The sequence below is a fragment of the Miniopterus schreibersii genome (assembly GCF_964146895.1).
Source record: "Miniopterus schreibersii genome assembly, chromosome: 6".
In the NCBI taxonomy this organism is placed as follows: Eukaryota; Metazoa; Chordata; class Mammalia; order Chiroptera; family Miniopteridae; genus Miniopterus; species Miniopterus schreibersii.
In genome coordinates, this window is record NC_138107.1 from 2,421,107 (window position 1) to 2,436,472 (window position 15,366).

At 51.8% G+C, this 15,366-nt stretch overlaps 1 protein-coding gene across 4 annotated transcripts; it reads left to right on the top strand.

Moving 5' to 3' along the window:
- Positions 1–807: 807 nt before the first annotated feature.
- ABCF1 (ATP binding cassette subfamily F member 1) lies at positions 808–13,933 on the top strand. Of its 4 annotated transcripts, none has more exons than XM_081141457.1 (25): positions 808–1,026; positions 5,141–5,187; positions 5,379–5,465; positions 5,574–5,703; positions 5,848–5,885; positions 6,173–6,280; positions 6,906–6,980; positions 7,060–7,164; positions 7,711–7,821; positions 8,031–8,153; positions 8,567–8,667; positions 8,744–8,829; positions 9,102–9,241; positions 9,322–9,470; positions 9,785–9,868; positions 10,060–10,184; positions 10,383–10,495; positions 10,630–10,801; positions 10,927–11,001; positions 11,094–11,164; positions 12,428–12,460; positions 12,542–12,710; positions 12,894–12,958; positions 13,038–13,110; positions 13,239–13,933. In XM_081141457.1, the coding sequence occupies exons 1-25, from the start codon at positions 954–956 to the stop codon at positions 13,403–13,405; spliced, it is 2,520 nt and encodes an 839-aa protein (XP_080997583.1). In that variant the 5' UTR covers positions 808–953; the 3' UTR covers positions 13,406–13,933. The 4 variants fall into 4 exon arrangements, with proteins under 4 accessions (XP_080997583.1, XP_080997585.1, XP_080997584.1 ...); XM_081141459.1 differs by having other exon boundaries at positions 7,720–7,821; XM_081141458.1 differs by having other exon boundaries at positions 5,577–5,703.
- Positions 13,934–15,366: the final 1,433 nt, after the last annotated feature.

A 15,366-nucleotide genomic window follows, 5' to 3' on the forward strand; every position in this document is an offset into this window, starting at 1 on the left:
TGCCATATCTAGACTTCAGGAGGAGATGCCAGGAAGAGAGGGAAAAGGGGGCAGCCACTGAGGTGGAAAGGAAACCTGGAGAGAGCAGTGTCCCTGAAGAAAACAGAGGGAGTGGCCATTGGCATTACGTGGTGCTGGGAGAGTGAAGAGGTTAAGGACTGAGAACCCACCCTAATCTGTTGACCCTTAGCACAGTGAATTCAGGCCTTGGTGGCTACTAAAGCATCACCACAGAAGCATGACCGTAGTGGTTTAAGGAGCTAATGGGAGCTTACAGGGCTGACAGGCACTTGCTCCCACACCTACTAAGTGGTAGTGTTAGAAGTGAACCCAAATCTTGATTGTGGTAGTGGTTTAATGGGTGTATATATGTCATAACTTATCAAAGTATACACTTTGCAGTTTGTCAATTTGTTTGTCCATTTTATTGTATATTACACCTCAGTGAAGCTTTTACCAAAAAAAGTGGGGGTGGGAGCTTAAGCTCCGCCGCACGGTGTTACGCTAGAGTACCTACTCCTTTACAACTCCAAGTTTGGGGTTTAAGGACGCGCCTCAACACTAGACCGACAACTCCTTAGAAGACAGACTGCGCCTTTCTGCCCCTAACTAGACGTAAGGGGCTGGTCGAAGGTAGCAACCACTTAAAGAAAGGACGCGTCCAGTCCTTATTAGTCGGAAATTAGAGACGCGGTGTGGGAGTCACGGAGCAGGGCGCCCACGCGGTCACAAACGCCCTGCCTCCGCCCCGAGTTGCAGGCACCGCCCACACGTCTCCGCAGCCACGCCCCCGGCGCAGCCACGCCCCCGAGGTGACGGAGAGGCGCGCACGTGCACCGCCTGGGGGCGGGGCCGGCCGCGCTGGCGCCGAGGTGCTGCCGGGTCCCCAGATTCACGCTGCCGGAAGCGGAAACAGCACTGGCGCGGCCAGAGTAGCTGTAACTGCCGCCGCGATGCCGAAGGGTCCTAAGCAGCAGCCTCCGGAACCCGAGTGGATCGGGGACGGAGAGAGCACGAGCGCCGCAGGTGAGGCTCGTGGGCGGGGGGAACGAGCGAGGAGAGTGCGCCTGTTTTAGGAACGTGTCACTGGACGCGAACCTGACCGGGCCGCGGGGGGCTACTGCGCATGCGTGTATGGGGCGTCTGGCCCGGCAGCCCCGGGCTGGGGGCGCGGGCAAGGGTGACGCGAGTCGAGCTCGAGCTTAAGTGGGACTGGGCAGAAGACGGGGAAGAACCTCTGGAACCGAGGGAGGGAGGCGGGGGAATGAGCCAGCCCTCGTCTCTTCTGGACGTCGTCCGCGCCGCGCCGCCTGCCGCACTCCACAGAAACGTGCCCCTGCCGGGCCTCCGCCGTCGCCGCGCGCTGTACCGACAGACGCACGCCGCTCGGGAGCCGGGGCCCACCCGCTTCCCCGGAGAGGATGGCTCCTTCCTGGGCTCTTTCATAAGCAAGAGGCACCTCTGACTCAGCTGGGGCAGAGTGAAGATGCTGGGAGTTGGAATGGGAGTTAAGGTGTACTCGGAAACAGCGAGTGTTTGTGAACACCTGTTTTACTTAAGTACTGTATGCGCTGCTTTGGAGAGGGGAGGAGAAAACATGGAGACATCCTCCCAGGCTTGAAGACACTTCAAGGGAGAGCTAAAATGGATACAAATAATTGCAGTAGTTACACAGTGACTAATTTTATAAGCATTTATTGCATACCAACTGTATACCTGGTACTGTGCAAAGGAAGTGGGAATGCAATGATGAAGATGAGCCTTGCTGCCCTGGCTGGTGTGTCTGAGTGGTTAGAGCCTCGGCCCGCGCACGGAAGGCCCGCAGATTCGATTCCCGGTTAGGGGCACCTACCTGGGTTGTAGGTTCAATCTCCTCCCTGATTGGGGCGCCTGCGGGAGGCAACTAATCGATTGATGTTTCTCTCTCTGTGTCTCACTCTCTACCCCTCCGTCCCTCCCTTCCACTTTCTAAAAATCAGTGAAAAAAATATCCTCAGGTGAGGGTTACCAAAACAAAACTAAAAAGATAAGCCTTGCTTTGAAGGGGCACCCAGTCCAGTGGAGGGGACAGAGCATTAAGCAGACAGTGGTTGACAGAGTATTTTATGAATGTGCTTGGGAATGCTATGGGACTGAGAAGAAAGAAGAGACATCCACTTAGACAGGTAGAGTAGGAGTGTCAGCAAAGGCTCCCAGGGATATGTGATATCTGAGTTCCAAGAATGAGCAGTCGAGAGTGGAGGTATGGAGACTGTTTTGCAGGTTCTCACAATGATCCAGATGAGAAGTGGTAAGAGAGCAAGCCAAGGTGGTGAAGACTAAAGAGTTATTAAGGGGAGGGAGTCAACAGGAAAAAACAAAGGGGGCATATCTGTAATGCCTTCAACAATAAAGATATCTTTTTTAAAAAAAAGTCTTATTAAGGAAGTGGCTTTGATCAGCACTGGGAACTGGCTAATGGAAGGGAGAAGAATTAGGGAAGACACTCAAGTAACTCAGTGGAAGAGTATTAAAAGCACTTGGGCTATAGGGTGGGGAGTGGGAAAAGACAAGTTTTGAATGCTGAATTGGAGCTTTCTGTGGAGTTTCTAAGAGGAGATGGCAGGGAGAGGGCTTGTTTAATGGCTGTGGAGAGAGATCTAGACTAAAAGGAAAGACAGGCAAGTGTAGTTAAGTGTTGGATATGGAAGCAGCTTGAAGAGAAAAGGGGCAGAATGTGGGGACCCAAAAGAATCTCAACAATTAAGGGAAGTAAGGTAGAGAAAGGAGGCTGAGGGGATGAAACTGAGAGGCAAGCAGCCAGAAACACTGGAGGCAAACCAGGAGTAGGAAGGATTCCTGAAGTTAAGTAATGACTGGAAGAAGTAAAAGGTAGGTAGCATGGAATGTTGCAGAGAAGTCAAGCAAATAAGGAGTAAAAATATCCTTTTGGGGTTGAGCAACTAAAGAGACAGTAGCAACTTTGTCAAAAGTAGTATTCATTAGGAGGTGATACCCAAAGCAGATTGTAGTACATTTGAAAAGGAACGGGAGATGAGGAAGTGCAGCTGGTGTGGACTGTGCTTTTCAGTCAGTGAAGACAGGATAGAAAACGGATTAAAGGAGGAGGTTGTAAGATTAAGGAAAGTGTTTCATTTGACTTTGAAGTTAGGAACAACTTAAGTGATGTGTAAAGGGGAGGAGCCTTTAGAGGCAGAGAGATGGAAGAAATAACGTAGCTTTAGCCAAACTTAGCCTTATTCTAGTCCTTGGTGACTGGTTTACACTTTTTCACAATTGAACTTGTACAAGACTTTTCCTCTCCCTACTGTCAGGAGGGTCAGAGTGATGTTTACAAAAGAAACTTAAAGGAAGGAGAGGTGAGATGCTTGTGCTAGTCCTTGGGGAGAAAATAGTGTCTGGGATTTGTCACTTGTAGATGTTGTCAAGGTGACCTGATACTGTCATCTCGTCCTATCTTAGGCACTTCAGTGGATCCTCCTTAATATCTTTAGGATTAGACTTCTTGGAATAACATATAAAGCCTTTTATTGTTTTTCCTAAATATGTTTTCAACTCCATCACACTAGTCACCCAATGCAGAGAGATCAGATTGTGAAACGTGTTCTGGGTAGGGGACTTCAGCGTGCCTGGCACTAAATCAGGGAGCCGGGAGAAGCCGGTGCCCAGAACACAGGTGTGGACAGGGAAACGGAGATATAGTCTGAAGCCCTAACTTCTAGGGATTGTCCTCATTAATCACCAGTTTTAGGCTAGTAGATGTGCACTAAAACTTTCCTAGGTAAATGATTATGGGGGATTACTGTAATTCTGGTCTGGCCAGTACTTAATGTGGCAGATAGCAGAAAGCCATTAGTTCTTTTGTTTGTTTTTGGTGGCTCTTTTTTTGTTTGTTTTTTTTTTAAGCTAAATGATTACAGGGGTGTTTTGGGTAGGATGGATGGTTTGAAGGGGATGTGATAGTGAAGAGAGACCATGAAGTTGCTGGTTGCCTTCTAGTCTGATGGTGGAGGGAGATGGGGAGTTAGACATAGTTCACTGCCTTCAGGGAAACTGGGATGGACAGAAGGGAGGAGCTGGAATTTGTTCAGTCAGTAAACTTTTATTTATTTCCCTCTGCTCCCTGGGAACACAAGCTAAATAGTACCACAGGTAGCTAAGGTGAAAGACAAGTATAATACAGTGTGATTTGAGCTAGAATGTCTTGGGAACAGAGCAGATGGGGCATAGACCCAGATGTTCATTTACTTACAGCTCTATTTACATGGCCTGCAGGTTTCACAGACAGCATATCCCAAACTGAATTCATAGTATCTACGTTCTACCTTGGGTGGCAGGGTTGGGGAGAGGGGACCTTCTCTCCCATCATATCTTAAGTTAATAAATGGTACCGGTGGCCCAACTAATTTTTGAAAAAAATATCTTTATTGATTTCAGAGAGAGTAAGGGGGGGGAGATAGAAACATCAGTGATGAGGGGGGTCATTGATCGGCTGACCCCGGCATACCCCCCTCTGGGGATGGAGCCCACAACCCGGGCATGTGCCCTCACTGAGAATCAAACTGTGACCTCCTGCCCAGCCAGGCGTGGCTCAGCGGTTGAGTGTGGACCTAGGATCCAGGCAGTCGGGGTTCAATTCCCGGTCAGGGCACATGCCCAGGTTGCGGGCTTGATCCCCAGTTGGGGGTGTGCAGGAGGCAGCCAATCAATGACCCTCTCATCATTGATGTTTCTATCTCTCTCTCTCCCTCTCCTTTCCTCTCTCTGAAATCAATAAAGATATATTTAAAAAAAATCAAATTGTGACCTCCTGGTTCATAGGTCGACATTCAACCACTGAGCCACGCTGGCCAGGCAGCTCAATTAATTTTGCCAGCTCCAAACAGGAGTTCTCTCTGACTGACTGTCTGCCTTCCTTCCCACCTGTACCCTCACCCTCGGAATTCTGCCATCTCCCTCCCAACTGCTGCCCTGGACCAGTCCACCTTTGTCTTGTGGGACAGTGCAGATATGTATAGGGAATGGTCATTTAACTAGAAAAATAGTAAAATGGGGTGGAGGCCATTGAGGGCTTTGCGGGGAGATCAGGCTGTTTCAGAATTTGCAGATAAGTATTCATGATGTCTGCTTAACCTTGTAGACAAAGTGGTGAAGAAAGGAAGGAAGGACAAGAAGAACAAAAAGACGGTGAGGAAATGAGGGTTGAGGAGGAGAACTGATCATGAGTGGTCCTATATGAAGGTCGCGGGGGGTCTGGGGGGATCTTGTCAAGAGAGGAAGCATCGGGTGGATGGAAGAGAGGGTCATTGGGCCTGCATGTGGCAAAGGGGCTTGGTGGGTGTCTGAGCTATGGTGACCTGTGCCTGAACTCTTGCTAGTTCTTTGAGGAGCTGGCCGTAGGAGCTAAGCAGGCCGGGGAAGAAGAGCACGTGCTCGAGGAGAAGGAGAAGCAGCAGCAGCAGCAGGTACAGTGTGGGTCCCAGCCACCGGGTGCAGCCACAGGTAGTGACTCCGTGAGGCAGATACGATAGGGACCTGGGCCTCAGACTCATTCTCTTACTTGCTGCTTTCAGCAGCAAAAAAAGAAGCGAGACACCCGAAAAGGCCGGCGGAAGAAGGACGTGGATGACGATGGCGAGGAGAAGGAGCTCCTGGAGCGTCTGCAGAAGCTCTCAGTGCCCGCCAGTGACGAGGAGGGAGAGGGTAATGCCTGCGGGGAGCGGGGCCTGCAGCCCCTAGGCCAGACGGGGGCCGTGCCTCCTCCTTTCATCTGTGAGTTGGTTTAGTTGAAGAACCAGAATCATCATTCCCTTTCCTGCCTCATCTTTCTTCTCTGTCATTTTTCAGTACCTGTCCTGACACCCCGAGGAGGGAAGAAAACCAAGGTAAGTCATCTCATGGTAAACGGATCCTTCAGGGTGCAACCTTGACCATCCCACTGATTTTTTTCTTTTTTAATATATTTTTGACTTGAGAGAAACATCAGTGATGAGAGAGTCGTCATTGATCGGCCGCCTCCTGCACACCTGACTGGGGTTGGAGCCCGCAACCCGGGCATGTGCCCTGACCGGGAATCGAACCGCGATCTCCTGGATCCTAGGTCAATGCTCAGCCGCTGAGCCACGCCCAGTCAGGCTGTCCCGCTGACTTGTCCAGCCCTTTCATTCTCCAGGGGGGCAATGCTTTTGCAGCCCTGATTCAGGATCAGAGTGAGGAAGAGGAGGAGGAAGAGAAACAGGCTCCTGCGCCTGCCAAGCCAGAGAAGAATCGAATCAACAAGGTGAAAGTGATGCCCTGCCAGGCGCTCCCACCCCTCAGAGCACCTTCTGGCTGTGGGGTGCGAGTTCCCAGGCTTGATTTTCTGCTCTTAAGCTAGCTCTTCTAGGTCTGTCTTGCTTAAACTGTCAAAATCAGCTTTTTAAAGTACTTTTTTTATCACTTGGAAACCTACAGTGATTCTTTTGCTTTCAAACTCAAAATGTAAAACAAAGGCCTTCGAGTCTTTGCTCTTCCACTTGGGACTCTCCCATGTGCACCTTTCAGATTTGCCTGACCCATCTTGGCCTCCAGCTGACTCTGTGATGAGCCTTCGTTGTCTGGCTGTGCCCTCCTCTTCCCTAGAATGCCTTCTCCAAGCCCCATCCATCACTCCTCTTCTCAAGATGTGCCCTCTCAAGGAAGCCCTCCTGCACTGCTGCTGCCCCACCTGTGCAGCTCACTCGCCTGACTCACAGCAGATACTCTCTAGTTTTCTCTTCTCTCTCTAGTCTCTTTCTGGGTCTCATTTTCCCCTAGCACCACTCAGTACAGTTAACTTCTAGTTCTAGACCCCCTAGAAACACTTGTTAAACGACAAGGTAGCACGTTAATGTGTGTCTGTCTGTCTGTCTCCATGTTCTCTCCAGGCCGTATCTGAGGAACAACAACCAGGCCTCAAGGGCAAAAGGGGAAAGGAAGAGAAGTCAACTGGGAAGGCCAAGGTGAGGGAATCGATTACAGGAGGAGGTGCTGGGTCTCGAGAATTCGACCATTTCCTTAGACCGGCTCTTTTTCCTTTAGCCTCAAAATAAATTTTCTGCTCTGGACAATGAAGGTGAAGAAGATGGAGAAGAAAAAATAAAAGAAAAAGAGCCACCCAAGCCAGGGAGGAAGAAGGCAGAGCAGGTGTGTATTTTGGGGTTGGTGAGGGCCAGGACCTGGGGTGCTGTTACTGTGCCCAGCAGGAGAAAGACTTGGCATTAGTCTCAGACAATCTGGCTGTGCGGCCTGAGGACATCTTCCCACTGCCTAGTCTCAGTTATCTCGTCCGCATGGTGGCGGGAGTCTGTGATCTCTGCAATCCCCTGTGCATCCGATGCTTTCTCGCCTGGGTTCTGCTGTGTTCCTCAGCAGCTGTATATTAGGGCTTTTAGACCTTTTCTTTGCATGTTAGTGTGAAGCTATAGTAACACTTGTAAATGTATCTATTCTACCCTCAGTCACATTTGCATTGGTAGCTCTGTGTACAGGAGCACAGACGTTTCATACGCACTCCTGCCGTCTGCCTTGTACCATTCGTGGTGGCAGAAATGGACAAAGGATGGCTAGGAGAGGGGGAGGGTCCACCACAACCTCAACATTCTGCGTGCGGAAGGAAAGAGCTGACTGGGACTGGGGGTAGGTGACGTAAAACCTGAGTTCTAGAAGGGGGCCCTCGTTTTTTACCTCCAGCTCTCACAGGGCTCAGAGGAAGAAGGAGAGGACGAGGAAGGAGGGGAGCCTAAGGCCAGTGATCCCTACGCCCACCTCAGCAAGAAAGAGAAGAAGAAGCTGAAGAAGCAAGTAAGACCTTGGGTTCTTAGTGGGCAAAGGTAGGAGAATTTGATATTTTTAAGCTTTACCTAGGGGACATGTGAGTTGGGGGACAGGAAGTACAGCTTTGAGTGCTACTTCAAGTAAAACAGGCAGAGTAAGAAAAGAGTGTTCCATGAGCCTTGTCTTGGTGTCGTGGTGACAGGAAGCTGGCAGACGTGGTTTCCATTCCTTCTCAGATGGAGTATGAGCGCCAGGTGGCTTCATTAAAGGCAGCTAATGCTGCTGAGAATGACTTCTCCGTGTCACAAGCAGAGGTGTCCTCCCGCCAAGCCATGTTAGAAAATGCATCTGACATCAAGGTGAGGATGACCTGCTCCTCCCGCTCACCAGGGAAGTGCCCGTTCTCACCAGCGTGGCCCTGGCAGCCAGGGGAGTGGGCTGTGAGCGGCTTAGTTCACTGCAGGAAAGCTTGGAGGCGTTTTCCACGCCTTGAGTTCTGCCATCTTGAGCGAGAAGATAGAAAAATCAGTAGAAGTAGAGGGTCCACCCTTGGAGGGAAGTGAGTGGGACAGGCTGAGCTGGCTTAGGATTTGGGAGAGCCCGTTGGGGCAGTGGACCGGGAAGGGACCAGCATGTGGGGAGGAGGGAGTTATGCTGGAGGCCTCTTTGCCAGAGGCTTCCCTGCAGGGAGAAAGCTGTAGCCTCTGTCTGAAAGGGAGAATCCACATTGTGCCCATTCCTTCCCTCTGCCCTGCTTCCCTGATGGCTGCAGCTGGAGAAGTTCAGCATCTCGGCCCATGGCAAGGAGTTATTCGTCAATGCAGACCTGTACATTGTGGCTGGCCGCCGCTATGGGCTAGTTGGACCCAATGGGTGAGGAGAGGAGGGGCTGGAATGAAAGAAGAGATTTCTCAGAGATGACCTGGCCATAATAGTTCTCATTCCCTAGCAAGGGCAAGACCACTCTCCTCAAGCACATTGCCAACCGAGCCTTGAGCATCCCCCCCAACATCGATGTGTTGCTATGTGAGCAGGGTAAGGCACCGGTGGGAGGAGGCTTCAAGGGTGGGTGCTCGGGTGGCCAGCCAGGGAGGGAAGCAATTGGGGGGGAGGGGAAAGGTTATGTGGAGAGCCAGGGCCCTGAGAAAAGATGCTAAAGAAGAGGGAGGAAGTGAGAGATGCAGGACCTTTCATTTGGAACAGGTACAAAGAACTGGGCAGGGTCAGGCAAACCAGAAATGGTGCTGAAGGGCAAAGGGAATAGGACCCTGGCCCTTGGAGTAGCCTGACTGTCCTCCCATCCCCAGAGGTGGTAGCAGATGAAACACCTGCAGTACAGGCTGTTCTTCGAGCTGACACCAAGCGATTAAAGCTGCTGGAAGACGAGCGACAGCTTCAGGCGCAGCTGGAACAGGGTGATGACACGGCTGCCGAGCGACTGGAGAAGGTAGGGGACATATCACAGGTTCACAGCTGAGATGTGGGGGTTCCTGCGACCTCAGGTGTGTGACCTCTTTTCCCTTCCAGGTGTATGAGGAATTGCGGGCTATCGGCGCGGCGGCCGCAGAGGCCAAGGCCCGGCGGATCCTGGCAGGTCTGGGCTTCGACCCTGAAATGCAGAATCGGCCCACACAGAAGTTCTCGGGGGGCTGGCGCATGCGTGTCTCCCTGGCCAGGTGGGCTTCCCACCTCCTACCCTCCCTTCAGCCTCAAGCCAGCAGGCCCTTTTCCTTCTCCCCATTCTCCCAATGCCAGCAGGAGGCTCAAGGCTGACTTCTCTCCTTGACTGCATTGTCAGACCTGAGGCCTGTTCTTCATTCTCTCCCTGCCTGGTGGACATTCTCATTGGTGTCTCCTGCACAGGAGCTTCTCTGAGGAGAAACTGGAAGGATTGTTCATGGTCTCAGGCTCCACCTACTGGTGGCTGCTCTGGGGTTCTAAGCAGGGATCTTCCCCCTCTGACCATACACTTTCCTGCCCAACCCTCTAGGGCACTGTTCATGGAGCCCACACTGCTCATGTTGGATGAGCCCACCAACCACCTGGACCTCAATGCTGTCATCTGGCTCAATAAGTGAGTCGCCCTTGCCTGCAGTCTTGACGTTAGTGGTTCTCATGCTGCATCTCTTCCTCTAGCTCTTCTCCACTCTTCCCTTGGTGCTCTGGCCTCGCCGGCCCTCCCTCCCTGCCCCGTGCCTGTCTGCTTCCCTTGACTTAGCCCTGACATGACCATTGTGACCTTCCGCACTCTGCTCTGAAACCCAGCTACCTCCAGGGCTGGCGGAAGACGCTGCTCATCGTCTCCCATGACCAGGGCTTCCTGGATGACGTCTGCACCGACATCATCCACCTGGATGCCCAGAGGCTCCACTACTACAGGGGCAATTACAGTGAGTGAGGTCGCTCTCGTAGGAGAGAGGTGGGGCCCCAAGAAGAGGCCTGGGAGGGACGGCCATAGGGCGTGGTGAGGAGCTGGGTCTTTTCAGAGTCTAGGCACTGACACCGTTGGCCCATCTTCTTCAGTCGTGACTGTCCCTCTATCTGCTGGGAGAGGGTACCACTGATGCCCATCCTCCTCCTCTTCCCAGTGACCTTCAAGAAGATGTACCAGCAAAAGCAGAAAGAGCTGCTCAAGCAGTATGAGAAGCAGGAGAAGAAGCTGAAGGAGCTGAAGGCAGGTGGCAAGTCTACCAAGCAGGCGGTGAGCACCCAGGGGTCTTCCTGGGAGGGGGGCTCTTCTTAGGAGAATGTATGAAGAACAGACTCTGGGACACCAACCTGCATTTCATGGATGGCTGTGCAGATGAGGGTTTCTCCCTTCCCCTTTCTCTGCAGGAAAAGCAAACAAAGGAAGCCCTAACTCGGAAGCAGCAAAAATGCCGACGGAAAAACCAAGATGAGGAATCACAGGAGGCCCCCGAGCTCCTGAAGCGCCCCAAGGAGTACACCGTACGCTTCACGTTCCCCAACCCCCCTCCACTCAGCCCACCTGTGCTGGGCCTGCATGGTGAGCCTCTGCAATCCAGCAGCCCAGGGGGAGGTGTGGGCCCAGCCCTCTTCTTCAGGGCAAGACACAGGGGGCCTTCAGGGCAACTGAAAAGAAAAGAAACGGCTTCCTTTCCTGGCTCTCAGGTGTGACGTTTGGCTATGAGGGGCACAAACCACTCTTTAAGAATCTGGATTTTGGCATCGACATGGACTCGAGAAGTGAGTTGGTGTTGAGTGGCCCAGGGAGGTAGATCAGGAGCCACAAGAAGAGGGCCTGGGACCTCTTTGACTACTTGTCTTGCTTCTTGCAGTCTGCATTGTGGGCCCTAACGGTGTGGGGAAAAGCACCCTGCTCCTGTTGCTGACAGGCAAGCTGACACCGGTAAGTCTTACAGCTAGGCAGGGAGGGCTAGGTGGGGGTATGCAGAGTGGGGAATGTGCTGCGCACCAGAGGCTGAAGTCCCGGGTTCCCCTCTGCAGGGCAGAGTTAAATACAGACTGGGCACAGATGACTCGTTTCCCTGCAGGTGCTGTGGAAGGTTTTAGATTGGGTCCTGGAAAAAAAGCCAGGAAAGTGGAGGTTGGAGCTGGGGTTTTCCCCATGTGTTTTTTTACACAAGAAATACGTTACTTACAGATTGATTCGAGTTACGTAAGCCAAAGAGAAATCTAGAAATAACCAGTATTAATTTTGGTGGGTAGCTGTCTCCTTTTTTCCTTTGCAAATATGCATATTTGTTTTTTTTAAAAAACAAAAATGAGCTATCCATGAATTGTTCTTTAGCCAGCTTTTTAATTTATTATTTATTTATTTTTTAAGGAATAGTTTATTGATTTTTGAGAGAGAGGAAGGGAGAAGGAGAGAGAAACAGAAACATAGATGTGAGTGCTCAGCTTCGATTGGCTATCTCCTGTAGGCCCCCTAGCTGGCATCGAGCCCAAAACCTGGGCATGTGCCGTGACCGGGAATTGAACTGGCAGCCTGCTGGTGCATGGGACGACACCCAGCCCAATGAGCCACACTGGCCAGGGTGTGTAGCCAGCTTTTTTCCAGATAATAGGCATCAAGCATTTTCCCATGCCAATAATTACCTGGATCTACCCAAATTTATTTGGCCTCAGTCACAGAGATTAGCTCTGATTCTCACTAAAGGACACTACAGCAAGTATTTCTACTGTACATCTTTACAAATATAGTTTTTACTAAGTGTTTTGCCTTTAGGACTTCGACTGTATATTGCCCTACAGTACTTTAGACAGGTGGTGGCCATCTGTCCTCCTTCCAGGAAAGTGCTGTGAGGGCCCTTTTCCTCAGGTTTCCCTCTGACCTGTCCTTAACCCCTGTCTGACCTGGGACCCTGAGAGCGGGCGTGCGTGAGTTCGGCTGGGAGGGGAGAGGTGTCCTTAGTTGTGGCCGGTCTCCTCCTGGTTCTGAATGTGTGCTTTTGTCTCCCTTTGTTCTCCGTCTCTTACTCCCTTTTGCCCCACATTCTGGTTTTCTGGTATGTCTTTGTCACATTAGGAAGGACATCCGTGTTCTATTTCCCAGCCCCATTCTGTATTTGTCTCCCCTTCACAAAAGTTGGGGTATGGACCCGCAGCACTTTTCCCTTTCCCCATCTCACCCCTTGCTCTTCCCTTGCAGACTCAGGGGGAAATGAGGAAGAACCACCGGCTGGTAAGTTGGCCTGGGAATTGGGGATAAGAGTCCAAGAGAGGAAGGAGAACCTTCACTGACACCTTCCTCTCCTCTGGGCAGAAAATTGGCTTCTTCAACCAGCAGTATGCAGAGCAGCTGCGCATGGAGGAGACACCCACCGAGTACCTGCAGCAGGCCTTCAACCTGCCCTACCAGGACGCCCGCAAGTGCCTGGGCCGCTTCGGTCTCGAGAGTCATGCCCACACCATCCAGATCTGCAAACTCTCGGGTACTGCTGCCAGGGCTGGGAGGGGCCTCCTCAGCATGCCTACCCCACACTGTACCTGGACAGGGAGGGAAGAGGAGCCGAGGCTGGGGGGCTCGGCATACGCACGCAGGCACACGTTCAGGTTGACCTGCAGGAGTGGGAGGTGGTCAGAAGTGTGATGGGCCTCCTTTCTCTCTGCTGCAGGTGGGCAAAAAGCCCGAGTTGTGTTTGCAGAGCTGGCCTGTCGGGAGCCCGATGTCCTCATCTTGGTGAGTGTGCCGGACTGTGGGAGAGGGTATGTCACAGGTGAGAGTCCTAACGCTCAGCCATGGAATGCCTCCTCTGCAGGATGAGCCCACCAATAACTTGGACATTGAGTCGATCGATGCTCTGGGGGAGGCCATCAACGAGTACAAGGGTGGTGAGTCAGCTTGGAGCATCCCCCCCCCCCCCCCCCCCCGGCCAGGCTGCAGGCTAGAGCTCCCTACCCTGGGCTCTGATTGCCTTAGCCACTTTTCTCCCTCCCCTCACTCTCCCATTTCCTCCAAGCTGTGATCGTTGTCAGCCACGACGCCCGACTCATCACGGAAACCAGCTGCCAGCTATGGGTGGTGGAGGAGCAGAGTGTCAGCCAGATCGACGGCGACTTTGAGGACTACAAGCGAGAGGTGTTAGAGGCCCTGGGTGAAGTCATGGTCAACCGCCCCCGAGAGTGATCTTTCCTTCCTGGAGACTGGCTTGCGTGGCCTAGGTGTTCGTTGTCTCACCACCTCCACCCAGAATGCCTCTGGTCTGCAGCTGACAGGGAATCGGAGGTGGTCTTGATATGACCCGGTTGCTTCCTTTCCTCTGAAAGACTTGTCTGTTTACTTTTCTTTATGTAACTGAGCTGCCTTACTCCTGACACCCCTTGGTGCCAGCAGAGGGGCCGTGACTTCTTCACCGTGGGTTCCATCTAGCCAAACTCAAGTGGCCAGTTGTCTTGAATCTCGTCGCTCCAACCTGCCTCTGGTCCACCTGACAGCCTCGGCCCAGCAGCACCTGAGCACTGCTGCTCTTTCCTCGTGGATTTCATGCTGGCCTGGTGACACGAACACTGTGGCACCTGTACTGGAGAGTCAGGCCTGTGCTATCACCCAGGATTTGGGGATCACTTGGGGTCAGGAAAGGAATGCTGCTGAATTCGGATTTCCCTGTACACAGGCAAGGAATAAAGGAAAGGGGTTACTGCTGCCCTGTCTGCAGATTCGTGGGAGCTGGAGCTGTTTTTGATCTTGACTTTATTTAGTTTTCTAGCAGCATTTAGTGTCCTCTCCCCACTCACACAGCTGGGTCTCACCTGCAGTCTTACTGCACTGAGGATGGGGCTTGCTGTGTGTGGAGCCTCCCCTCCCCCACCCTTCAGGACACTCAGGTCTCACTGTCCAAGGTCTGCCCTGAGGTCTGGGACCAGATATTAAGTCACCCAACATGGAGAGTACTGGGGGTTCTGCAGGAAGGGGAGACAGGGTGTGCCTTCATGAGGAAGACATGAGCCTACCCTAGGATGTGGGCAACGGCTACTGTGTGGCTCTCTAGGCTCTCTGAGTTGCTGCCTGCTCCTCGGGGAAAGATGTTCTGGAACTTGATTATTTGGCAGGATCACTTGAGAGTGGACCTTGAAAAATAATAAGGATTTGAAGAATGAGGGAACAGAGCCATTTTTGGAACTTATGAAGAGCAGATCAGAGGTTTGGAAGGAAGAAAACCAAACCTGTTTGGGAGTTAATGAGAGAACGTGACTGACTGGTCACTTCTCTGTTAGACGGAGAGGTGGGTTTGGAAAGTAAAATACAAGTGGCAAGTGTTTGGGGTTGGTTTTAGGAAGTGGTGGGCGAGGTGAACTGTAGTAACTTAGAGAGGGTAGGTCCCATGACTTTTTTTTTTTAATATGTTTTTATTGATATCGGAGAGGGGAAGTGAGAGAGCAATAGAAACATCAATGATGAGAGTCATTGATCAGCTGCCTTCTGCACGCCCCCTACTGGGGATCAAACCCACAACCTTGGCATGTGTCCTGACCGGGAATCAAACCATGACCTCCTGGTGCATGGGACGCCGTCCAACCAACAGAGCCTCATGGGCCGGGCTGGACCCCATAACTTCTGTGGGGACGAGGTCATCCTGCCCTAGAGAGCACAGGTGGGCAGACCCAGGCGTGGGAGCTGAAGAAGAGCAGGATCAGTGCATTGGTCCAGTTCCAGGGGGCTGTGAAGAGCTGCTTGGTTAGGACCGAGTTTGGAAATGTAGTTTTGGGAAGTTATCTTTTGGCCAAGTGAATAAGGAATGCTGGACCTTGCATAGAAGTGAGGGTTTGGTGTGGGGAGAGTTGCAGAGGTGCCATAAGGACACATTTCCAGTTTAGAGAGAAAGCAACCCCTCAACATCATTTAAGGGTAAAAAACCAGGGTCTTGTGCCAAACACGAGTAAGACATTCCATGTCATTTCCACAATTCTATGAGGTATAGGACAGTGGGAGCCAGGCTTCAAGTCCACTTGCTAATGATATGGCCTTAGCCTCGGTACTTGTTTTCTCATCTATAAAATGCAGGTGATAAAAGGTACCTGCTTCACAAGTTTATTAAGGGATTCGACATGTAATTGGTTGTAAAGTGCCTTCGATGTTTTTACTTTTGT